The sequence below is a fragment of the Ambystoma mexicanum genome, chromosome 3p, assembly GCF_040938575.1.
Source record: "Ambystoma mexicanum isolate Mex_15411 chromosome 3p, UKY_AmexF1_1, whole genome shotgun sequence".
NCBI classification, from domain to species: Eukaryota; Metazoa; Chordata; class Amphibia; order Caudata; family Ambystomatidae; genus Ambystoma; species Ambystoma mexicanum.
The window spans coordinates 714743045-714769823 of record NC_090925.1 but is presented as its reverse complement, the minus strand read 5'-3'; the positions used below and the strand labels follow the sequence as shown (position 1 = coordinate 714769823).

Genomic DNA, 26779 nt, shown 5'->3' with positions numbered 1-26779 from the left:
TCAGTTCACAGGCATTCCTCTGTCGGGTTCACATTTGCCAGCTTCGCAGTTCAATCGGTTTTCTCCCATGTGTCAAAGACTTTCGAGTGTATGAGGTGTTTTTCCTCGACCCTCGTAGGACCACTTTGACACTTCACACTAGCCTCCCCCATGGCCTCTTGGTTCTCATAGTTTAAACAAAACGCAACCCAAAAAAGGCTTCAGCCAGAGTGCCTCGAACGAGCGCCCCCGCGAAGCCGGCCCACTCTGCTTCTGAACCTTTTTTACTTGGGTTTCTTGAAGTTCCATTATACAAGTCCTTGGTTCAACAAGGTGCCGCCTGCAACCACCATGCAGTTTACTATCAGTCTTCTTCGACTCACCGGTTGTGCTGATCTTTTGGAGTTTCTTGTCTCAGGAGTCCAGGCCGGTACCACAGCGGCAAGCAATTCTTCCTGCTTTGGCTATCGGCGCGGGAGGGCCCTGTGTGCCGTTGACACCTGTCACACCACATGCCAGCTGGGCTTCCCGGTCTTATGATTTCCATTTTGGAGGCTTTGCAGGTCTGAGTTGAAAAGGGCATGGGCATTTCCCTCCTCGTTGTCCCTCCGGGTCTCGCCGTTTTTCTCCTCCGCTTGTACTCCCGGTTCGGAATAGCTGCTTCCTCGTGCGTTTGGCTTTGCTCGAAGTGTGCTTTCGTGCTCTGCCTTTTATCCCTGCGGGGAAGGGAAAGGGCCGTCTGGTGTGCGTAGTTATTGTCAGTTGCCTGACTCTGCCTGACCCTTGTGTTAGGACATGTCAGGTAAACGGCTCATGTGTTAGTCCGTTGTCTGTCACGGTGTAGGAAAGTGTTCATGTTGGAAAAGGGGGCAGGGTGGGTAGAACTTTATCTTACGGTGTAGGATGGGGAAAAGGTGTTAGAGGGAAGGGACATCGGCGTCCCACTGCCACTCCTTTAGGACCCCCCCATCCAGGTGATCCTCCCGCACTGGTCCACCCACAGGAACTAGATCCAATAGCGATGGCCGTGTCCTGGCCGTCTGGATGACAGATCCCCAGGGACTAGCAAGTGAGACACTATCTGGTTTCTCAGTGTTCTACTTTAACAATTTCCCCTCCTCAACACAATTGTGAAATGATGAACCAAAATAAGTGCTAATACTGACATTGATTGATGTCGCTCTAAAAGGGATAGAGGAGAGAGCTGTCCCTCACCTTCTATAGTGGTGGCATATACCTTTACAAACGATGTAACATTAATTCAGAACAATTTTGTCTGACTATTGCAGCAAATGACTGAACTATGTATTAGATTCTGTCGCAGCCAGTTCTACGTGATGGCAACCTGGGGACCAGGTTTACTCAGTGGATTCCAAACTAAGTGCAAACATTTCAATTGTGCCCGTGGGTCTTAGTTAATGGAATGCAAAGGGTACAGTCGGACTGTCCACTCCAAGAACGAAGCTAAAATGGCTATTATAAAAGAGCGCTCACTCCATGTATGCGAGTGTGCAATCTAGTTGGTGCGGTCAGTATCTCGTAATGCTCATGGGAGATATCTGGCAGGTCATGAGAGCCCTCATGACCTCAAGGGTCGACCGGTTTCGATGGCAGTAGACAAGTGAGCCATCTTCTTCAGGACCACGATTTTAAGAGAAAAGCGAATTGCACTTATCCAGCGTTGATGTACTGGAAACGCCCGTATAGAAGAACTAGTTGATGTTATTCTAGCCAATCCTTCACTACTTGGGTTAAACCTCACACCACAGAATATATCTAACCATGACGAATGGAATGACATCGAAATTTTGAAGAAGACGATCATTCGCACCGAACTACATGGTGCTCTAATGACAAAATATCTGAGGGCGCACGCTGCACCCAACAGAGTCATCATCCCTATAGAACCCTGTATTTTTTTGGACAACCTAAAATGTAGCAAAGACTGGTCATTTATTTCTAATAAATGTACCAGAGATTGGTTAGTACTTAACATCAATACCGCCAAAACAGTGACAGATCGGGTGCTACGAGAACTCAACGACAAAAGTGAGGCACTTCAAAACAAAATCACTGCTGACACCCATTTGGCCAAATTAAGCATCCTGGAGGCCACACTAAGAGTTTAAAGACACCAACCTTATCAGGAAGATCGCCAAACTTTAAGACCTCTCTGCTATCACACATGTGATGGTCTCCCCTACGTGGGGGAGAATTACTTTACAGAAGAGGCCAAACAAGCCAGACGGGACGCTGCTCAATTACGATTTCAGAACCTACAAAGGGGCGGTCCCAACAGATCTTGGAACAGTTCAAGTAGCAATTCGAGCAATGGCTCAGGGAACAGCAACTGTCGCAACAGACGAGTACAGTTTAGTGCAGCGAACCAGGGTACCCCTCCTGCGGTTCCTTTTTTTGGCCAACGCGGCAGAGAGCAGAACCAAGCTTGATGGCAGAACCACCCACAATCATCGGTGGTCACACTCAGTCGAGGACAAGGAACATTACCTTCGCTCCTCCCTCACTGATCATTAATCAATCCTTGCACATGCTCACCAGACCTGAACAGGAGGTCTTGCAGAAAGGTTTATCGTTCATCCCCACAGCTCGTTGCGATCCTTTTCAAACGCATGTCGAATCTATGCAACTGATGCGTAAAATTAGGCTGAAGCAATTTTTTGCAGAACAGACCTACGAAGATCGAGACGTCACGGGCCTATGCCCTCCATCACAGTTCTTTCCTCCGCACTGTTACAACACGGCCAAGTCAATGACCTTTTGAACAAGCACTACTCAAGAAGATTGCTGAATTTAAAACTTGCATTCCATTTATTAATCACAACTGTACAAAACCCCAACTCCTGGCCCTTACAGACCTAGCAAACAACACAGCAATCACAAGAAAACCAGGGCATAGTGATTGTCATTTTGGACATCACCAACTACACCACCTTGTTCAATACTCTTTTGGCTGACTATGCCAGTTGATGCATCCTAGCCACAGATCCCAAATTGACGCTGCAGGCACTTATAGCTCACATCATCGACAAGGCTAAGGCTGAAGGATACATCAGTGGCAGAGATGCAGCCTTCCTGTGCCCGGCTCGCCCCCGGCTTCCGGCTATGTATGCCCTACCTAAGATTCGCAAAGGCATCATTCCTCCACCAGTGCGCCCCATCGTCTCTGGTATCAACTCAGTTCTGGAACCGTTGTCACAATATGTGGACTTCTTCATAAAATATTAGATTCCCAAGATGAACAGCTGCATAAAAGACTCCACAAACATGCTGGTCCTACTAGATTCGCTCCAATACAATCGGGAGGAAGAGTGGCTTGTAACGATAGATGGCGAGTCTTTGTACACCCGAATACCCCAACCCGAGACATTGGACATGCTCAGTGCCCTATTACACTCCGGCATTGACTTACACGGAGTACCACCGAGCTTTATTCTACAACTTGCAGAAATCGGCCTCACAAGAATTTATTTCGTGTTTGAGGACACATTCTTCCAACAGATTTCAGGAACTGCGATGGGTGCCACTTTTGCCCCCAGCCTCGCTAACCTCTACGTTGACCAGTTTGAACATCGTCACATCTATTCTGAGACCAATCCTTACCGTGCCAATTTGGCCATATGGCGCTGGTACATTGATGACATTTTTGTCATCTTCAAAGGCTCGGATGAAGACTTGGTCGCCTTTCATGCATGGTTGAACCAACTTAATCCTCACTTGAAATTCACGCTGGACAAGGATAAACTTAGTACGCATTTTCTAGACCTGGCCATCTCAGCCGACAATGGGAGACTTTCATCAAGTGTTTACAAAAAAACTACAGATAGGAACTCCCTCATATGCTACTCAAGTAATCATCCAAAAGCCTTAAGACAACCTGCCTTTCGAGCAGTTCTTGCGGTATCTGAGGTTGTGCTCACAGACCTCGGCATATACCACACAGTCAAAACAACTGCAAAACCAAATGGCGGAAAGAGGTTACCCGACTAGGATCATCAAGGAGACCTGCAAAAGAGCTAGGAACATTCCCAGATCAGTCACCTTACAGCAACATGCGAAACGGGAAGATTCCGCAGGCTTCACAGCCGTTTTTAGCTATTCACCTCTCTTGAACAAAATCAAAGGGGAGGTGAAGCGACTTTGGACCATTCTCAACACAGGGAATAGCAATACACCTGTCCCACGATTCGCACTAAAAAGACGCAGTAATATTAGAGACCGGCTTGTGAAGACCTTTGCACGTACCGTACCCAGAGCAGATCCTACTCAACGTACTTTATGGAATACCTCCCCCGCAAAGGACCATGCGGCAACTGTTTGATGTATGCTCAAACCTCCTGAACCACAGAAATGACATAGGCTGGAATGCACCTTGGAGACGAAATACTTTTACCAACTGCAACAAGAGGGGCGTGTTCTATATGATTACATGTCCATGCAACTTGAAGTATGTGGGCATGACTACGAGACATGTCCGCACACGTATGATGGAGCATAGATCCTGCATAAAAACAGACAAGCTGACAGCTCCCCCAGTGCCGCATTTTGCAGCGTAAGGATATACCAGTTAAAGTGTACGATCATTGAAAAGGTCACACCGCCCAAACGAGGCAGCAACTTTCATAATGTTCTATTCATGCGTGAACAGATGTGGATCTTCAGACTTAAAACATGCTCCCAATGATTGAATGAGAACATTCAATGACGGGAGCTAGCAGCTTTGGCATAGGCAATACGCCGTTCCATCCCATGCCATGCCGCAATGGAGCACCCACCATTTTTGACAAGCCACCCCATGAGAGTTCGCCTTTTTTCACGCCCAGGCACCTACACTCGCTCTGTACTCTAGTGCCCCGGCCTACTTGTTCACTGCCCACTCTGAGTCCCCTCATCCCCTTTCTTCGCCTGGACCTACCAGCCTTTGTGGGCACTGGCTTTGCCAATTTTCTGCTTGCACCTGCCTGCCCCGAGACATCCTTCTTCCACTTTGGCCCACACTTTGCCCAGCTGATGAGGTGTGCTCCTTCACTTTTGAGCCTCCATTAAGATCTCCCATATTTGTCTGCGTTTACCAGCCTTTTTGGTACTGGCTTTGCCATTTGTCTGCTTGTACCTGCCTGCCCGGAGACACCCATCTCCGATTTCTTGGTCCACCCCTTGCCCAGTGGATGAGGTGTGATACGTCACATCTGAGCCTCCACTAGGATTCCTCACCCCTTATCACACTATGCGGCCGTTCAGCTCCATGAGCCGCTCTCCACCTTCCATCTCCCTCCCCATCTGCCCCACCCCGTCCCTTGTAATCATATTCTAGCATTCACTGGCAGTGCCAGACGCGTCCCCATGACAACGGAAAGCACCTTGCATCTATGAGTGCGACCGCGCTCTCCTTTTGTGTTGTGATGTGATCGGCCTTGCACTTGCAATCACCAGCATTGGAAGACTCGTCCCCATGACAACAGGACGCGTAATGTATATGCCTTTGCAACCACGCTCTCCACACATTTTTTTTATAGGCGATTGGGCTTCTACCCGCGGTATCATTTCTCGCCCTGTCGCACAGAGCAACTCCTGCCTCAGAGGTAAGCGCTGCCAGCCTTCGCCCGCTTCCGTCTGGATAGCTTCGAGTCCCCCTGACTCCTTCTCATCTCCGGTTGCTTTACCATCCCAGGTGCTGCTGTTATCTCAGTGACACAAGCATATCCTCCAACTCTCTGGATCGCTCCTGGAGGTAAGCAGAGTGTTGCCAAGCCTCCCTGTATACTATTGTACACACCACGCCACTCTAGTCCATAAGCCCCCACTCCCTTGTACCTACCTGAGCACTGGTGACAGACAGGGAGGCACATGGATCTCGGGTCCAGGAATTATGGTTTACTCCCACAGAGTTGGGCCCCCACCCACACCCCTGGGTGCTCCCCCCCCCCCACCCTGCACTCCCCTCCCCACTACCACCACTCCATGAGACCATGACACCTCTCTACCCTGGTGTTCAGGCACTCCAATAACTTGCACCCATTAAGGAACTATTCCTACTGACCTTTTGAGAAATAGGATGCCAACCCTCGCCCATTAGAAATTCAGGTTTGGTTTCTTTCCAACCCCCTGTTTCTCTTTTCCTTTTTTTCTCCTCACAGGAGATGCATGTACCCTATACGGGCGTTTCCAGTACATCAACACTAGATGAGTACAATTCGCTTTTCTCTTAAAATATTGGTCCTGAAGAAGATGGCTCACTTGTCTACTGCCATCGAAACCGGTCGACCTTTTGAGGTCATGAGGGGTCGCATGACCTGCCAGATATCTCCCATGAGCATTAAGAGATACTGACTGCACCAACTGGATTGCACACTCACATACATGGAGTGAGCGTTCTTTTATAAGAGCCATTTTAGCTTCGTTCTTGGAGTGGACAGTCCGACTGTACCCTTTGCATTCCATTAACGAAGACCCACGGGCACAATTAAAATGTTTGCACTTAGTTTGGAATCCACTGAGTAAACCTGGTCCCCAGGTTGCCATCACGTAGAACTGGCTGTGACAGCATCTAATACATAGTTCTGTCCTTTGCTGCAATAGCCAGTTGGAATTGTTCTGAATTAATGTTAGTGTTTGAAAAGGTATATGTCACCACTATAGAAGGTTAGGGACAGCTCTCTCCTCTATGCCTTTTAGATAGGCGTTGCACCACACGCCACCTAGGGCGAAGCACCCCCGACAGGGTCAGGGTGTCCTTCCCCAGGGCTAGCTTTTAGCTTGGTTTTCTCCCCTATTTTCATACTGTGTGATTATGTAAATTATTTAATACACTGTATTTTTTTAATAACCTCTCTCCCACTGAACCGTTGTTTTATGCTACCATACTGTACCAGGTTCGCGGTTAAGGAAGATAATGGCTTGTCCGTCTCTCCTTGTGTTTTATTTCACAAACTTACCCTGTTTCTCTATATGCTGTGTGTGCTGGAACATGGTTGGCATAGAAAAGAATTACTCGCCTGCATTATTGGTTCTTGTTTAAATTAATTCTATCTTCCATTGAATGTTACTGTTTGTTGTGCCTTGTGTTTACTGATTTCATTGTGCTACTCTAAATTCCAAACCCCCCCCCCCCCTCCCCTTAGAAAAGCCTGGCTGCTCAGTCACTTTACCAGCTTGTGTAGTGCAGGCATAGATTAAGTTCTGGCGTGCGGAAAGGTGCACCAGCATCCAAACCAAATTCCAAATCTTAGGCATGCATCTTGTAAGCTTGGTCTGCGCGATCAGATACACGCCCTTTACGCAGATGTAACATAGCCAGAGCGGTTAGCAGCCCTTCTAAGCATGGTCTCTGCACAATGTTGTGTTTAGAGTAGCGGATGAGCAATGCAGGAGAAGGTGGAGAAGTTGTTGGTGCACAGGAGGGGTGGTGTTCAGAAGAGGAGGTTGGTGGAGAACAACAAGGTAGGGAGTGTACGGAAGAGGTTGGACAAGGGGAACAACAATGGAGAGAACAAACTACTGAAGGAGTTTAATTGGGAAAACAAAGGAAAAAGCACAGTACTGAAGTTGGAGGAGGAAATTCAGAAGGGGAGAAGAGTGCAGAAGCAGATGGAGGAGAGCACGTAGATTGAGGGGATGGAGTAGAATAAGTCGGAAGTGAATAAACAGATGAGATGAACGGGGTCGGACACCTAAAGAAAAGGAGAAGTTGGGTTAAAAATGGCCAGTTCTTAGTGGGAGAAGTTGGAAATAAAAAGAAGTAGATGGTAGGAAGGTACCTGGAGGCACATGTGCCTGACTGAGCTAGGGTGTGATCCAGCACAGCAGAAACATGTTTTCCTGTAAGTAATCTGCCCTTATGTGAGCATGACTGAGCTTCATATTCTTTATTGCAAGTTTGCTGGTTAGCCAAAATATCTGAATTAACATGATAGAATTGCTTTTGGTTAACCACTAGTTTCAAAATGCTGATGCATATTCTTTGGATTTGTATCATCACTACATTTTGCTGCAGGAAGGCAGATATCAGATCACTCCCTCTAACTGTCCAACTGCTTCTGCAAGACAAAAAAGATCCATGCCCATTATGGAAACTTGCCTGCAATATTTTGAAAGACGCCAACCTCGTTGAAAAAAAACCCAAATAAGTCCTATACAGTTTTCATGAACAACAATGGGGCACAATCAAAGTCTGGGGTGAACTTGCTCTCTAAAAGCATTCTTGTATGGCCGATTCATTTCTCACTGCTATTTCAGGAAAGAACGGTGAATGAAACATGGAATAGTCCTTGTAAATTCTTTAAAATCTCACTAGACCGGCTGGGTGAGTAACTTTGTGTACCTACTCGACCCTAAGAGAAATGCACTCGACCCATTGCTACGCGTGGGGAAATATGTTGCCAGCGCTTTCTTTAATGCCACCATGAATCCACTTCATGTTTGGCCCCTTGCTGCCATTCAGAGGCCAGCCACACACGTTGAAACATTAATTTGACATTTACTGCAAACCAAGTTTCTTTTGCAGTAAAAGTTGGATACGGGGAGGCCACCAGGGGGCGCACAGGCAATGGCTGCCTGATTCCTGAGCTCCAGCTGAGGCCGGGAAGCAACAGGGACTGAGCCCCTCCCGTGACCCCCCCTTGAGGCCGCGCAATAACCCGCCCACGGGGGGGCGCCTCCCACCTGTCAGCCGACGCTGAATCCCGTCCCCCCGCTGAGGGGGGGGGGGGGGAATAAAAAAAACAAGAGAGTGGGCGAAGCCAGGAAGGCCCTCTGTCAGCGCCAGACACAAGGGTGTGAGGCCCCCGCCAGAGACTGGCGGGGCGTGTGCCCGCCCGGAGGCAACCCCCCAGGAGTAGCGGAGTCCTACCCAAGTGAGAAGGGGGAGGCTCCAGTTGGCTCCCCCCGTGGGCGCCCCCCCACACAGCACGGGCCAGGCCTGTGGGGAGACCCCGCGGCACCCCCCCCCAAAGCCCAGGCATACCCAACGGCGAGGCCCGGGGTGTGCCAGATGAGCTGGCAAAAGAGTCTGCAACAATATCTCTACCAGGAAGAGGGACCCAACGATAAAGGTCCGCCCCGCGACAGAGAAATGGCCCACCCGGAGGCCTCGACACCCTCTGCGGTGGCAATGGAGAGGGGCTTCGCCTCAATTCTACAGGAGATGAGGGACATGCGCTCAGATATCGCACAGACATTTGAAAAAATGGATCAACGGGTGGACAAGGTCGAGGACAGGCTTCTTCAGGTCGAAGCATACCAATCAACATCAACAACCCAAGAGGTAGAGATTAACATGAGACTAGCCGCCCTTGAAAAAAGGGAAGGGAAGGGAAGAGGAGAGGTCGAGGCAAATGGACGATTTCGAAAATAGGGAACGGAGAAACAACCTCAGATTTTTCAGGGTCCCAGAGGTGGAGGGGGAGACGGAGAGAGAGGTCACCCGTGTGGTACGAGACATTATTGCCCTCCTCTTCGAAGAGGAAATGACCACAGAACTCACTTTTGACCGGGTGCATAGAGCGGGAGGACGGGCGGGGGGGGCCCCCGATCGATCCTGGCCCGGTTCCACTACTATTCAGAAAAAACAAGGGTCTTGGAGGCCGCCAGGAAAGCCCAGGAGATTAGGTACAATGACTCAAGTCTCCATTTTTCAAGACCTCTCCGCATATACTCTGGCCAAAGGCAGGATGTCCCGCCCCCTTACTCAACTGTTGAAAGAGAAGGGGGTAAGATACAGATGGGGCTATCCCTTTTCACTTGCCTTTGAATACATGGGCCAGCGGTCGATGCTGATTACGGAGGAAGATATCAAAAGTGCTATACAGGATTATGTAATGGAAACGACTCCCCGGAGGGGACCAAAGGGGCCTGTCCCGGGCAGAGCGAACGACCAGGGCCCGCCGGCAGGCAGAAGGAGGACTGGGGCCAGGAAATTTAGAAAAATGAATACGCCCTCCCCAGCAAAGGAAGGAGAGCGAAATGACTCCGAAGGTTGAGGTGGTCCGGAATCGGAAGCAATGGCAGTCAAGCCGAATCCAGAGTCCCCTGGAAAAGCAAGTAAAAGGGGATAACAAAAAAGGGGACGAAATTAGGGGGGGGCTCACAAACACAAGCTAAGTAAGGTATACCTGGCCGAGGCGGGCAGGCTGGTGGTCCGGCCAAAATGCCAGACATGGCGGAACAGACTGGCTGGACGGCGGGGAGGGCGGAGGGGGGCAACAAAGCGGTTGGGGGTTGTTTGTTAGAGAAGGGGTTTGGGGTTCAGTTGGGGTCTTGTTTAAGAAGTGTCCAAGCGAAGCGACAAAGGGAACGGGAATGGAGCAATGAAGCGATGCAGTTGACCAATAGAGGGGGAAGCGCAGACTATGGCTGACGGCCGGCCGGCCGGCCCTGGGAGTGGGTACCCTGAACGTGCGGGGGCTGAATACCCCCACAAAAAGGTCCCTGATATGTAGGGAATTCAGGAGGGCGAAGCTGGACCTGCTTTTCCTGCAAGAGACACACTGGGCGCGGGGGAAAGAGCCCAAACTGCGAGGGGGGGAATCGAAGAAGTCTTCCACGCCTCCTATAAGGTTAAAAAAAGAGGGGTGGCCATACTGGTAGCAAGGAACCATTGGCTTTGAGAAAGAGGCCATCCAGAAAGGCCCCGAGGGCCGCTACCTGTTGGTACGGGGCTCCTTACAGGGCTCCCCCTAACCCTGGCAGTAGTATACGGCCCGAACGAAGGCCAGGCCCAATTCTGGGAAGAAGTAAGGGACAGACTCAAGCTGTTGGCACAAGGCCCGGTGGTGGTGGGGGGGGATTTTAACATGGTCCTTGACCCTACTGTTGATAGAAAGCGAGTAGGCCCCCAAATCCCCAGACCTGTTGACAAAGCTATGGCGCGCAACTTTCGGAGGGTGAATGAAGACTTGGGCTTGGCGGATACTATCCTGATGCCCAGAACAGAGGTCCCCTCCTTTACTTACTTCTATCCCATCCACAAATCATTCTCCAGAATAGATTATATCTTTGTGGACGAGACCCTCCGCCCATATGCCACAGGATACAGGATAGACCCAGTCCCCTGGTCAGACCATGACATGGTCCGAGTCACCCTAGAGGTGGGTTGGTGTAGTGAACGCAGAGGACGCTGGAGATGCAATGACGCCCTCTTAAAAGACGAGGCTCATGCCCAGGAAGTCCTGGATGCCATAACAGAGTTCTTCGAACTCAACGACAACGGGGAGGTGGGTACACACACTCTGGGATGCCTTTAAGCCAACCCTACGAGGGACCCTTATAAAAATAGGAGCCCAGAAGAAGCGAGAGATAGAGGCCCAGGAGAAAGCCCTGCGGGAAAAGATAGCCCGTCTCCAGCCAGGACCCCCCTCGGGTCTGGTCTTGGACCATGACCGGGTGGCCGCGCTGGAGGACTACAGGCTCCAGCTGAAGGACCTCCTCCTACACAAAACGGAGAGGAGCCTCCAGATAGTCAAGCAAAAATACTATGAGAAAGGGGGAAAAAGCGGATAGGATCCTAGCCTGGAAGTTGAGAGAGGTCCAGAGGAGCAGATGGGTGAAGGAGGTGAAAGACTCCCAGGGATCCCCCGGATGCGACTCTCCCCACAAATCGGAGAGGCTTTTCGCCAATATTACAAGGCACTATTTTTTTTTTTATTATTTTTTTTTTTATTTACATTTATAAAGCGCTCACACAGCCCGCAGGCATCGAGGCGCTGTTACAGGAATTGTTAGTTTTTCTTAGTTGTGCAATTGTGTTTTTTTCTTTGTCTTAGTTACGTATTTATAACGCGCTTAAACACTCAGAGGTTTCTAAGCGCGGACCTGGGGATCGAACCTGTTGTAGCTTTGTGTCGTCTTGCTTCCAAGACGCGCACGCTGCCGCTGTGCTATCCTCCCGGGACACGTCAGAGTATGACAGGGACGAAACCCAGATAGAGGACTTCTTGAATTCCATCCAGATCCCATCCCTATCGAGGGAAGTGGCAGAGGGGTTGGAGGGCCCGGTCACCGAGGATGAGGTAGACAAGGTGATTAGTGGGATGAAGGTTGGAACCTCCCCCGGGGAGGACGGCTTCTCCGTTTACTTCTACAAGCGATTTCGCTCCTCCCTGGCCCCATACCTAGTGAGGGTTTTCAACGCTGTTCTGGAGGGGGGCATCCTCCCCGAAACCATGATGGGGGCCATAATAGTAATTTTGCCCAAGGAAGGAAAGGACCCCGCGGACTGCTCCTCTTACCGCCCCATATCGCTGTTAAACATTGACGTGAAGATCCTGGCCAAGGTGGTGGGGAGGCGGATGGAGGGGATTATGCAGAAGCTGGTACACGGGGACCAGGTGGGCTTCATCAGGGGGAGGCAAGGGTCAGACAACATATGCAAAACGATAGACCTGCTCCACTTTGCCCAAAAATCAGAGCTCGATGCATGTGTCCTCTCCCTAGACTCGGAGAAAGCCTTCGACAGGGTCGAGTGGAGATACATGGAACTCCTCCTCCAAAGAATGGGCTTCGGGGCCCATATCCAAAGTTTAGTATCTGCCCTCTACAGAGCCCCCACGGCTCGGGTCCAAGTGAATGGGAGACTGTCCGGATCATTCCCCCTCACCCGAGGGACGAGACAGGGCTGCCCACTCTCCCCCCTGCTATATGTCCTTACGATGGAGGCACTGGCCATAGCAATTAGAGCCCACCCAGACATCAAGGGAGTCAAAAGGGGCGAGGTTGAATTTAAGCTTTCCCTGTTTGCGGATGACATTCTAGCCTACCTGGGGGACCCGGGCTCTTCGCCCCCCCCCCTTCCTGGCCCTGGTGTCCGCATTCGGGCGCTTCTCGGGCCTGAAAATTAATACTAGGAAATCTGTCTCGCTCCCAATGAGATCACTGGACCCTGAGCTCGACCCCCTGGAGAGATTTCATGGGATAGCAGTGGAGAAAAATGCCATGCGCTACCTGGGCGTACTTCTCACCAGGGACATATCGAAACTGGGCAGCTCGAACTATGACCCCATAATGGCAGTGATCACATCAGACTTGAGGAGATGGGGGGAAAATGATCCTTTCTTGGTATGGCCGCATGACTGCGGTGAAGATGAACGTTTTGCCACGGCTCCTGTACCTCTTCACAGCGCTCCCAGCTAGCGTCCCAGAACAGACCTTGAGAGACCTACAGAAAGCGGTTCGGGATTTTGTATGGCAGGGGAAGACACCAAGGACGGGGAGGTCCATTCTGACCCTGCCGAGGGAAGAGGGGGGGGTTTGGGTTGCCGGACTTTCATCTTTACTTCTGCGCTGCCCAGCTGCGCGTCCTCCTGGAGCACATGAAAGAAGGGCTGGGAACATATTGGTCGTACTTGGAAGACATGAATGCCCACCCTCTTAAGGTCCGCGACCTCCTGTGGGCTCCCCGCAAATCGATCCCGAAACACCTGAAAAAGCACCCGACCTTGGGAGTTCTCTGGGACATCTGGAGGGAGGGCCCGCGGACTGCATACCTTACCACATGGCCGCCCCCGATGACCTCTCTCTGGGGCCACCCCCTCAATCTGGGTAGTAAGGGATTCCGGCACTCCCAGGCCTGGTCCGACATGGGAATGGAATGGGCTGGGCAGATGTTCAGAGAGGGCGAATTCTTAACCTACGAGGACATGAGGGACGCTCTCGGACGAGAGTCTCTTCCAATCTTTGAGTACCTCCGCCTTAAGGGCATCCTCTGCGACCAGTCATGGGGCCCGAACCTGAGGAGACAATTGACCCCCTTTGAGAAGTTCCTCGACTCGGCAACCTCAAGAAAGGGTGCGGTATCCAGCATGTATAAAATGTTAAATACATACATACAATCTACAGGGCAGAAGGAGTTTCCGCACATTCTGGAATGATCTGGCAGGAGAGGAGATTTCAGAAGACGCGTGGGCTAGAATATTTAAAATAGCATTCCATGGGAACTTATTCACCTCAGACATGGAACACAACTTCAAGATTCTACAGGGGTGGCACAGAGACCCGGTAAAACTCTCAAAGATGTTCACAGGGGTGTCGCCAAGGTGCCCGAAAGGATGCGGACAGTTAGGCTCCAGGGGCCACATGTGGTGGCATTGCCCGAAAGTCCAGGCCTATTGGGAGTCAGTGAGGGGCTGGATAGCGGAAGTAACAGAGGAACTCCTACCACTAAATCCCCTAACGATGTTACTGGGCATCCCCCCGGAGGAAACGGAACTATACCGATACCCAAGGATGTGGGAAACCATGCTGAGGGCGGGCAGAGTGGCTCTCGCTCAGCGGTGGAAGAGCCCGGAGGCCCCCTCCAAGGAGGTCTGGCTGGCAAAGGTAAAAAACATGTTCCTGATGGACAAACTAACAGCCATGGTAAACAACGACTCTGGTTCATTCCTGTCGAACTGGCACGGAGTGCAACAGTCCTGGGGATGGGATGTTCACTGGCCCTGTGACAAGACCCCAGCCTGTGCGGGGCAGGACGAGCAAGGTGATGTGCGATAATCAACCTGGGGACCCACGACCCGAGGATCATTGGCCTTCAGTCAACCTGAGAAATGGTCACCACCCGCATCTTCTCCGTCTCATGAGATGCGGAAAGAACATTCAGAGCCTCCCAAGTCGATCTCTTCGGTCCGGACACAAGGTTAGGGGGGAGGGTCAGTGTTGGGTGAGGGGTTAGAGGGGGGAGGGGGAAGGGGTCACCTATTTTCTTTTTCTTCTGTACGTATTTTTACAAAATGCCAATAAAAACCAAAGTTAAAAAAAAAATTAAAAAAGTTGGATACGTTTCAAACATTCATTGTACTCGCCAGCAAGGTTCAGTCCCATGGAAATGCTACTCCGCCTTCATAATGGCTACTAAACTAAATGGTCAAGAAGATTTTGCAGACCCTGTGGAATTGGACCCTAAATTAAAATCATTAAAAAAATGCACACTGTTTAGATTCAGTCAGAACTATCAGGGGGACGGGGGGAGAGGGTGGGGGAGTTGGTGGGGGAGGGGGGAGATGTGTGGGTGCCTACTGGCATGCAGAATTCACCAAATGCAAGTTGGAAATAATGTGCACTGCATAAGAGATCCCACATTTCAAATCAGTTTGTCCTTTTCATATGCAGACCGCCAAAAAAAGATAAATACGTGTGCTCAATTTCTGGCTAGTAAAGAGGTCAGTGACACTCTTGAGTTTGGGATCGTTTGTCGCAATGTGAAGGCCTGGATGGACAGCCTTAAGAACTCTGCCTGATGAATTCTACAACACCCTTTGGTGACCAGTGAAGCCCAATGGTATCGATGGACATATTTTCCTTTCACAGGTTTCAGGCCTACTTCCTTTGGTCCTTCAGCATATCTTACAATGGCTTGTGAGATTTTGGACTGATTTATGGCAGTGAGGTCTTTTTCAGCCTCAATCCTTGGCAACTCAATTGTTTTGCTGGTACTAGTCAGTACTTTTGGCTAACCGTGCAGGGGAGACGTCTGTCCCCCATAAGTAGCATTTAAAAAAAAAAAATAGAAATGACAGTTCTACTTACCTATGGGGGCAATACTGCAAGTAAACGTTGCTTCCACGTTTTTGCTTTCGAGTGTATGAAGTTAAACTGTTCAATGCAACCTTGGTAGGGTGTTGGCAGTGGCAGGTGATGTCTCCCCCTTCCCCTTCACTTCCCCCTTAGTTCCTCCTTGCTGCACTTGCACGCTCTGAATACTAACAAGGCATAGTAGGTTTGTCCTCCCCCCCCCCCCCCCTCTGTTTTTAATATTTAGTTTTTCTTTAATATGTTTTACTCCCTTCTTCCCTCCCTTTACTTGCTGTATAACAAGTGAACAATAAATAAATGTCAGTGTTGCTGTCTATAAAACATCATGCAGCTGTGCCCGCCTTTAAATGTTGAAGAACCTTCCTAAGGCTGCCCCAAATGTAGGGTATTAGAAGGCAATCTCATGCCATTCTTAGAACAACCACCGCAGCCAAGAATGCAAGGAGCAGGAACTGCAGGACGACCCTGGAGGATGCGGAAACCAGTCTACCATCCGACAAAGCTCTATTCGGCCATGGGAGACCTGTACCTAGTGCCACCCTGCATTGGACTAGTGAGAACAACTAGTTCTATGCTCTGCTGTCCTCGCCTCATGGACTCTGAAGTATCTCCGAAGCTATATCTGGACTGTACTCACTGCACAAAAGGCCTCCCCCTCTGGACAGATGTCGTCTTGCCAATGCTTCTGGAAAACTGAACCACAACCTTCCCTCCTGGTGATGTCATCACTAATCTTTGCAGTGTCCCGTCCTGCGGCTCGGTGAGTGCAACTCTTGTGCTGGACTGCCTCTCATTAGCCCTCCGATCCCTCTTAGGGTGCGTCTTTGGGTCAAAGAGTCCCTCTGGGAGCTTTGTGCAGACCCTTTACTCGTCGCCATAAGTTAACATTGGCCCATTGTTTTGTATGGACCCATAGATTTTATTTACATTGACATGTAGAGCTGTGGGAGTTGGGTTTCTAAGGACTGCATCTTAGAAAAGGTCAGTTTCAACATGCGCACTGTTTTAACATTCTGCGGCCCTGCAAGGCCACTTTCTGCATTTTTATCATGTTCTTACAAAGTTATTGTTGAGTGTATACTGTGACGATTCAGAAGGTGCCGTTGCTTCTCCAGCATGGGGTCTGGCATGGATTCACATGCTCATGAATATTCCCTGTCGTCAGGCCGGCAATCCTTGGTATAGAAAAAATCAGTATCAGTTTCGTTTCTGATCTGTCTTTCTCAGTAGTAACCAATCACTCGTCTCTGGGTCATACTGCCCCCAGCCAATGACTGCTCTCTCCCTAAGCCCCACCCCTGGCAGCCTCAGATTTTTACAGCACGTTCAAGTGTTGGGAGTCCTCGTGCTTAGCTCTCGAGCTTTTGCTGCGTTTTCGCGCTTTTTTCAGGAGATGTTCTCATTTTTTGGTTAAAAGAGCCTCAAGCTCCACCGTTTCTACTTCCGATCAACGGGGATCCGTTTCGGAGTTTTCTACGCCCCTCAAGGGTGAAGATTTCGTTGAGTTACTCTTTTGGAGGATTCCAGAAGTTCCGAGGCCTACCCCGGACATGGCCCAGGAGAAAGGGAGCTCGACGCCCGGGAAGCTATTCAGGACCTGCCCTCGATGCCAGCTTCAGAACGTTTTCAAGGAGGACGAGCATTCGTTATGCCTCTACTGTCTCCATGAGGACAAGACGCACAAGGAAAAGGACTGCGCGTTTTGTGGAAACATGTCGGAGCGGACCATGAAGGATCGCCACCTCCGTCTCGCCAACTGGCTGGAAGGTAAGAGCCCGCCAGGCGAGAAGAAGAAGAAATCCGAGCGGTCTTCTAAGTCCTGTAAGGGTGCTCCGGCGACGGGGCCCAACAAAAGGCTAAGCACCGCGAGTCCGCGGGCACCGGCAGCGCCGAACGGTTGGGCTCCTTGGCTGCCAGGCAGGGCGCACCCTCCCCGGCGCCATCGACCACGAGCCAACGCTCTGGCTCGGGTAAGAGGAAGTCCGAGAACCCGGCGAAGCTTCTGGAGAGGCCCCGGCCGATCTCGAAGACTCTGGCAGAGGGGGAGCGAGGCTCGGACCCTCCCCCGAAGGTGAAGGCCCCAGGCGTACAGAAGGTGACGTTGGCCGTGATTCACCCTGCTAGGACCTCGATTGAGGATGTCGCCGCGGCCCTGGCTCAGCCTGTGGAGGCTACACCAATGGAGCCGCCCTCAGGTACCAGAGTCTCCCTGCCACCGCGGATCAGGCCTATCGAGAAGACCCCCACGAAGTCCTCGTTGGAAAGGGGGGGGGGGGGGTGGCCGTCGTGGATACGGACACGACCTCTGAAGAGGAGCTCATCCAAGTCGTGGAGGAGACACAGCCCATCGGGAGGGATCCCGACGAGGGCGATGGTGACGCAGACGAGGCTCCTCAAGAGCCCTCACGCCCGTCGTTTCCGGCGCCGCAGGACACCTCAGCGGCCATTTTGTCAGCCATCCAGTCCTTATGCTCGGAGATAAGGACTAGGTTGCACCTTCCACCGACGGAGGAGCCTGAGCCAGACCCAACGGAGGATCCGGAGCCAGGACCTTCGGGGAGCCCACCGCCTAAGAGGAGGAGGACGCATCCTAGGCCTTCTCTGCCTTCCCCCCGGTCCACTACCCACAGGGATGATACAGGCATGGACACGACTAAGACGGGTACGGATGACGACGGAGGCGACGACGGGACGTGCCCCCGGTCGCCCCCTGCCCGGGCGCTCCCGCCCAACGAGATTGGATCCTTTCATGCAATGATCTCCAGGGCATCCGAGCTCCTCCAGCTCTGCCCCGAGGAAAAGGAGGGGTTCCTTTACCAGCGGCGCGAGGCTAAAAGGAAGACGGTCCTCGCCGTACCGCTTCTTGATGACATCTGGGATGAGGGGCTCGCCCTCCTCAAGAACCCTGCCACGGCTCCTGCGAAGAGGGACCGGTACGAGAAGAAGTACCGACGCTGCCCCCCTGTGCCTTAGGGCGCAACCTACCCCGGACTCGGTCGTTTCGGCAGCGGCCAAGAAGAAAGCGGGGGGCATCGGCCTCGACTTCAACCTCCCCTCCGGACGGTGAGGGTAGGAAACTGGATGCGATGGGATGACGGGTCATCTCATCTGCAGCGACGACCATCAAGGTGGCCAATGCCCTGGCCATCGTAGCCCGCTACGACAGGGAGCTGTGGTTCAAGATCGCCCCTCTGTTGGACTTCCTTCCGGATGCCAAGAGGGCTGAGGCCCTGGAAATCTTGCAGGAAGGTGAGAGTGCCTCAGACCACGCCATTACGGTGGCTACGGACATCGCCGACACCGGTTTCCGTCAGTTGGGCAACAGCGTTTGCCTGAGACGACGAGGATGGCTCAGGGCGACGGATTTCCGCCAGGACGTTCAGACCAAGGTTTTGTACATGCCCTTCGATGGGAACAACCTTTTTGGCAAGGCGGTTGATGAATCCCTTCAGGCGATCAAGACGGACACGGAGACGGCCCATACACTGGGTGTGCTCCAACAACGACGGCTGTCCTTTCGGAGCTCCGGAGGCAGACAGGGTGCCTCCAAGGGAGCCGGCAGCAGCTCCTGTACTTACCGTCAAGCGGCAAGGTCTTCGTCGCAGGAGGCCTACAGTGGACGCGGCAAGTCAGGTGGATCCCGCCATCGTCACCAAGGTGGTCAAGGAGGCAAAGCGGCCTCCAAGCAAGATTGAACCGTCCGTCGGGTCGGGCCCCTGCCGAAGCACCCCGGTGGGAGGCCGGCTGACGAAGTTCGTCGGCGTGTGGGAGTCCATCTCCACCGACCGTTGGGTGCTGGACGCCCTGGCCCTGGGGCACGCCCTCGAGTTCCAGAAGAGGTGCCCGCGCATTCCTCCCGAGGCCAGGAAGGAAAATCCCGTCCCTCAACTGCTGTTGGAAGTACGGGCGATGCTCGGGAAAGGTGCCATCGAGCTTGTCCCGAAGAGGCTTCGGGGCTCCGAAGTTTACTCAAGATACTTCCTCGTGAGGAAGAAGACAGGAGGATGGCGTCCCATCCTGGACCTGCGACGACTAAACAAATACATCAAGGCACAGAAGTTCCGGATGGTCACCCTCCAGCACGTGCTGGGACAGCTGGAGGAGGGCGATTTCCTGTCGTCGTTGGACTTGGAGGATGCTTACTTCCACATCCCTATTCTAAAGAGGCACCAAAGTTCCTCAGGTTCGTGGTCAAAGGGCGGCACTACCAGTTAAAGGCCCTCCCGTTCGGATTAAAATCTGCGCCCAGGGTGTTCACCAAGTGCCTTGCACCGGTGGTGGCGCGGCTGCGCCTGCAGGGGATCCACGTCTACCCCTACCTGGACGACTGGCTCATACGGGTAAGGACAAGGGAGCTCGCCGTGGAACACACTGCGAAGTCCGTCCAGCTGCTCACGGACCTGGGGTTCTCCATCAACTTTCCAAAATCCCACCTGGTCCCGTCACAAGTCGCCCTGTTTCTGGGAGCACAACTCGACACAGTGGCGCGGCGGGCCTCACCGTCGGAGGAAAGGATAAGGACCATCCTAGGAAAGGTGCAACGTCTCCTGGCCACAGACGTGGCCAGAGTGAGGTCTATCAAGTCCCTCCTCGGAATGATGTCCTCCTGCATTTATCTGGTGCCCCATTGCAGACTTCGGATGCGGCCCTTGCAAGAATTCCTCGACGTCCACTGGATCCAGACGACGGGCAGCTTCGAGGACAGGATCTCGCTCGATGAAACGTTCCGTCAGGCGATACGATGGTGGGGTGTCTGGGCTCATCTAACAGCGGAAACAGGCTTCCTAGCCCCGGCCCACCAAGTGACGGCGACGACGGATGCCTCCCTGGAAGGTTGGGGAGCGCACACCGGGGGCCTCCACGCGAGAGGCCTTTGGTGCTCGGAGGAGAAGACTCTCCACATCAACATCTTGGAGCTCCGCGCAGTGTTCTGGGCCCTCAGGTCCTTCCTTCCGTCCCTCAAGGGCAAGGTGGTGAGGATCTTCACCGACAACACCACCACGATGTTTTACATTCGGAAGCAGGGCGGAACCAGATCCCCTGCCCTGTCCAAGGAAGCCCAGGATCTGGCATTGGGCCATCGCACAAGGGATGTTTCTGGTACCCTTTCATCTGGCAGGGATAAAAAACACCATCGCCGACTCACTCAGCAGGGAGCTGCGCTCGTGCCACGAGTGGGAACTGCGCCAGGATCAAGTGGACCGACTCTTCCGACGATGGGGCGAACCCCAGATCGATCTCTTTGTGAGGGCGGCGAACTCCAAGTGCCGGAGGTTCGCCAGCAGGTTTCCCCAACCGAGGAGCGTGGGCGATGCTTTCTCGTTCCCCTGGGACGGCCTGTTCCTTTATGCATTCCCGCCGTTGCTACTCCGGCTCATCAACCAGCTCAAGAGGTCCCGGTGCAGGATGATCCTCGTTGCACCGGCGTGGCCGAGGCAGATCTGGTTCCCGGACCTTCTGGACTTGTCAGCGCCCACACCAGTCAAGCTACCGACGGACGCGGATCTTCTCTCCAGAGAAGGAGGCGCCATTCTTCATCACAAACCAGGGTCGCTGAACTTGCAGGCCTGGCTCCTGCAGCACCAGAGTTTGGAGGATACGACATCCCGGCCGACTGCAGAGAGGTTCTTGCAAAGGCCAGGGCATCCTCAACTCCTACGGACACAAATGGAAGAGGTTCTCTGTCTGGTGCCGGGCACAGAAGATTAACACTCTGCGGATTACGGCCCCTCAAGTATTGCCGTACCTACTGTCTTTGGCCAAGGCTGGCCTATCTCACGCTTCCATCAAGGTACATCTGGCTCCCGTCTCACGTTACACCAGAACTACAGGACGGGCGTCCTTGTCTCATCGTCTGGTGAAGGAATTTATGAAAGGACTGTTCCGATCATTCCCGCCGGTGAAGGCCCCTGCCCCGGCGTGGGAGCTCAACGTGGTACTAACTAGGCTCATGGGGGCCCCATTCGAGCCTATGCATTCAGTGCCGTTGAAGTTTCTGTCGTGGATGACAGCATTCCTTGTGGCCATCACCTCTGCACGACGAGTGGGAGAGATCCAGGCCCTGTCTTGCAAGCCTCCATACTTGACTTTTCACGACACGAGGGTGGTGCTGAGGACGCACCCCTCCTTCATGCTCAAGGTGCCGTCGGACTTCCACCTCAACGAGCCCTTGGTGTTGCCAGTTTTCTTCCCGTCGCCTTTGTCGCCGGCTGAGAGGACTCTGCACTCGCTAGATGTAGCTAGAGCGCTGAAGTTCTACGTGGACCGCACAAAGAGTTTCCGGAAGACATCACAGCCGTTTGTGAACTTTGGACCTGTGAATCAAGGGTAGGCTCTCTTGAAGACTTCCATTTCCAGATGGCTCTCCGGCTGCATCATGCACTGTCACCGGTTGGCAAACCGACCGCTGCCCGGCCGTCCGAGAGCCCATTCAACCAGAGCGATCGCTGCTACTACGGCGTTCCTGTCTGGTGTGCCCCTGCTCGACATCTGCAGGGCTGCTACGTGGAGGTCGACGCACACCTTCACGAGATTCTACTGCGTCGACCGGGATTCCAGGGAGGAGTCAGGCAGTGCTGCGCAACCTGTTCGCCTAAGGTGAGCCTGGTGAGGAGGTAAGAGTTGCTTAATGTTGAGTTGTTGTATTGCTTGATATTGAGCCTTGTGCCACCTCCCGTGGTTGTGCATGTGTATACTGATATGTATTCTTATATTCATGAGCATGTGAATCCATGCCAGACCCCATGCTGGAGAAGGAACAAGTTACTTACCTGTAACTGTTGTTCTCCAGCATGGGTCTGGCATGGATTCACATGCGAACCCTCCCGCCTACCCCTCTGCGGCTCTTCACTTGGTCATACTGCCACTTCACGTGCTACCAAATCTGAAGATGGCTGCCAGAGGCGGGGCTTAGGTAGAGGGCAGTCATTGGCTGGGGGCAGTATGACCCAGAGACCAGTGATTGGTTACTACTGAGAAAGACAGATCAGAAACGAAACTGATACTGATTTTTTTCTATACTGAGGATTCCCGGCCTGACGGGGAATATTCATGAGCATGTGAATTCATGAGCATGTGAATCCATGCCAGACCCATGCTGGAGAACAACAGTTACAGGTAAGTAACTTGTTCCTTCTCCACAAGGCGGAGTCCTTTCCCATGAGGCTAGGGAGGTGCAGCAGTTTCCCAATAGTCCCCCTAGGGGTGGTTTATGTGGGAGGACCTCATTGGGAGGGACCCCTCCCCTCTCGGGACAAGGAAAATCACCAGCCCATTGGGTATTAGCATGCCCCTACATTCCTTAGCCCTTCCCACTGTTCGGAACCATTTTATTGAAAGTAAACCTATGTAATGTTGTAACACGGGATAAAGACAAATGTACTAAGACGAAGACGAGCACAGGAGACATGAACGTCATTGACTGCTAGTACTGGTACGAGATTGCCCTGAGGAGGCAAAAGGATTAAGTTATCAACAGAAACAACAGACTTTTACAATCCACCAGGGTGGGACTGGTAAGTATAGACGATGACTAACAACCCTGTTAAACCCAGCGGGGAGGTGCTACAGGTGTGGAAACCAGCAGGAGCGTCAAACGTTGTGGGCAGACAAGAGTTGGAGAAGAGCGGATGACACCAGCAAATCGTGGAAGGAGTTCTGAGGGTTCAGCGCTGCTGTGGAAACTGGAGGGAGAAGCACAATGCATCGGATAGAAGAACCCCAGTACCAGGAAGTCCCTCAGAAGGTAACGCAAGGTGCGAGAGACCCAGAGGGGACCCACACACTTCGATACCCAGCATCTGAGGAAAGCTTCTTCATCGCAGTGGCGACAATAAGCCCATTGACCACCAGAGATGGGTTGGAGGTCCCAACTATAGAAAACCAAGCACCCAAAGAGCTTCCTTGTTGCAGTCATAAGCCCACTGGCCACCAGAGAAGAGTCTGGGACCCCAACAAAAGGGAATTGAACAAGCAAGGAGAACTGCCAAGTGTACCTCAAGCTGAAGATTGTGAGAGGGAACATTTTAGACACCAGGAGACGGGAGTTATTCTCCTGGAGAAGGGGTTAGAGCTCTTGGAACATATGCTAAAGACGCCAGGGGAAGGCAGTCATTCCCCCTGGCCTTGTGAAGTGTGCCAAGCAATACCAGGAGAAGTACTCCTCCTGGTCCCGAACTGTGAGTTGTGCTAGAGACGCCAGGAGAAGGGAGTCCTTCCCCCTGGTATAATTGGAAACTGTATAGATCTACACCAGACGAAGGGAGCCAATCTCCTGGATATGGAGTTGTATGAAGTCTGTGTGAAACCGAGAAGCCAGGGGAAGGAGTCATTCCCCTTTTGCACTTTTATTGTAACAGAACATTCTTTTGAACACTATCGGAGCATCAGGAGACTGGAGACATTCTCCCGCATAGGGAACTTTCTGTTAGATTATCCTTTAGTTGTTGTGTGATGGATAGAAGTAGGTTGTGACACAGGACGGCGGAGTTTGTTTTGACTGACATTCTGGCAGCCCCTTTAATATTAGTTTTGAGGCAGGGAAACCCCTCTTCAAAGCCTGGGATATTGAGGGGCTTTTCATGTGCAAATAAGTCTTTACTACCACCATGCCACTTAATCCTCTTTTTTTCTTCGACTCCTTTACAGTACCTACTTTTGTTTTTTTAGATAGTTAAATTCTATTATGTAAAGAAATATCATTTGTACAAATATATTGTGTGACCCTTTCCTTAGTGTGTGCTAATTAAAATGATTTCTTTAAACTAGTTCACTCCTTCTGAAGGTTTGCCTTGCCTTCTGATGCCATTCTGCCACTTGGAGATCAGGAGCTTATAAAGTAAATCTCTTGTAAGCAAAGTAGAGCTATATATGTATATGGACCCTAGAAATGGAGCCTCAGAAAAATCTCCTTAACGCATACCTTAACCCCTTTTGCAGCTTGATGAGAATTTGGATGTCTACTGATAATATTCTATGAACTCTGTTCTGAATAGCATGCCAACGACCTCGCATTTACTGCTAGAACCCGTTAAGGCTGACAACGTTTCAGAATGGCCAGTCTAGTGCTGGAGACCGAATTGGTTAATATGTGGCATACCAAACTCACGTGTGCATTTTACAGTATTACGGAGGTCTCCACAGAAATAGTTTGGACTAAATGTACGTCTTTACTCTTTCTATTTCCAGGGCATCTGAATTGGCATTTGCACTGGAATCACTTCCTGTAGCTGATATACCGCCTCCCCCTGAGTTCACAGAGGTAAAGAAACAAAACTATTGGAATCAGTAACTACTTGAACCATGGCTGGCAAATGACCTATTATGGCCGGTCCTGAAAGCTGATATAGTTCATTTTGGTCTGGGAGAGCGGCCAGACATTCTCGGTTTCTCAGGCCAAAATAGTGCTGTACTGATGTGTCTGAAAAGTGGCTAAATAGCATTATCCCAGTCAAGGCTGTGAATTTAGAGTGATAAGTGTTGGCATCTGATTCATGAGGTGTGCTTCTGGTTTCAGCGATTGTACTGGGGCCGGGAGGGTGAGGGAGAGGGTGTTCGTCTGAGGATGATGGGGGCGGGGGTGTATACTGTAAATATATTAATATTTTACTGTCAGAATTTCAGCAGGTTCAAAGAAAATATGAAAAAACAACGAGAAGGGAAGAGGTGAAAGTTTGTGTGAAGAATTTGCAAAGCTTTAGATGGGAGGACACTAATAGCGTAAGAAATGGAAGGTTAATTAAAATGAGGGGTGGTTGTAAGGATAAAAGTGATAGCCAATGTAAGAGGTAGGAAAATGTATAATTGAAAGAAAATGCATACTGGGCAGGCGGGAGAAGTGAAAGGAAATCCGTAATGTATGAGAGAGACCAGAATATATAGGAAAAAACATGCAAAATGGTATAGAGTAAGAAAATGTACAATGGCAAAGAGATGGGAACATAAGGGTAATCCAATGTATGATTTGAGAGTAAGAAACAGAAGTGAACAAATGCTCAATGAAAGTGAGGGTCGTATAGAAGTGATAGTAAATGGAGGATACTAAGGAGCAGGCAAACAAAAATGCGATGGACGAGGAATATACCTTAAAAGGAAATAAAGTATATTACTAGTATGAGAGGGGAACACATTTTATTGAAAGACGAGGACATCTTTGATCATAAACGGAATGGTATGAAAAGGTGAGGGGGATTGCCAAAGTGCTCTCCTGTACACCCGGTGCCCAACAATTCAGTGTGCGACCATCATTTATTACCATCATTATGCTGTGCTTAAAAATGCCCCAAGAGCCCATGCAAAGCTTTAAACCATTCTAAGTAGACCTGTAAAGCAGTTCAAGACACTTCCTACATCTGTGATTTGGAGACTGCTAAACTATGCCAATCCTCCTAGTAATTTGTGTATCTGATGGTTGAGCTATTTTGGACTGCCCTGTGTGTCTCACTGTGGGGATAAAAAAATATCAAGTTGGAAGCTACTAGCCAGTCAAAGATTCACTCGCCACTTCAATTCTACACACAGCACGCCATTACCTACTCGCCAAGTGTCAATTACGCAAACTAGTGGCAAGCACAGATTTTGAGGCCTGTTTCAGTGTATACCAGCTGTTTTTATTATGTCCTTTGTTTCAACTGTGCATGTGGCCCATCCTCCTTTTTAGTTTGGAAAATCTGGTCACCCTGCAGGGATCAAAATTAAGATTTGATGAGTAGAAGCGATTCTGGGTATCGGGTATCGACCACGAGCTACTTCTAGAGAAAGACGAGCAAGTAAATAGCTTGCTACAAACCTAACTTCTGCATGAAATGCAAATCAAACCTTTTGGTCATTACATGTGACCCCTTTTTTTTATTGTCTTCAAGATGTGTCCTTATATTATTTATACATATTCCCCAAAACACAGAGTTAATGTCACACATGTATGGCACAAGTTGACCTGGAGGGACACGAGTATCTCATGGGAACTTTTGTTGTCCAGCTAACCAGGCTCTTCTAGGTTCCAAGCAAGAGCTAAATGTTTCCCAGCAATTCAATTTCGAACAGTGTCCTATCCTCTACAGTTAATGTAGCTTCAGTGCCACTCTGCACATCCTTCTGATCAGCCTGTGCACAGTTGTACAGTTCAAGCAGGAGCCATATTGCGAGGAAGTTTAGTTTCTCGATGCCAAGGGTAGTCGATGCTGTTTGGGGCAAATTCATAATCTGAGGGTGTTTCACCTTTCCAAAGGGTCTCCTTCCCTGCACACAGGGATTTCTTCAGGGTGGC

At 51.0% G+C, this 26779-nt stretch overlaps 1 protein-coding gene across 3 annotated transcripts in view; it reads left to right on the top strand.

The window, feature by feature from the left end:
• Window positions 1–26779, top strand: part of CDC23 (cell division cycle 23) — a 205215-nt gene that overhangs the window by 74171 nt on the left and 104265 nt on the right. For 2 of the 3 annotated variants that reach the window (XM_069651563.1, XM_069651565.1), the window contains one exon: window positions 24703–24775. The exons of the other annotated variant lie outside the window; for it this stretch is intronic. In XM_069651563.1, coding sequence (XP_069507664.1) covers window positions 24703–24775 — 73 coding nt within the window. The remainder of the gene's footprint in view (window positions 1–24702; window positions 24776–26779) is intronic. 3 annotated transcript variants of the gene reach the window in all.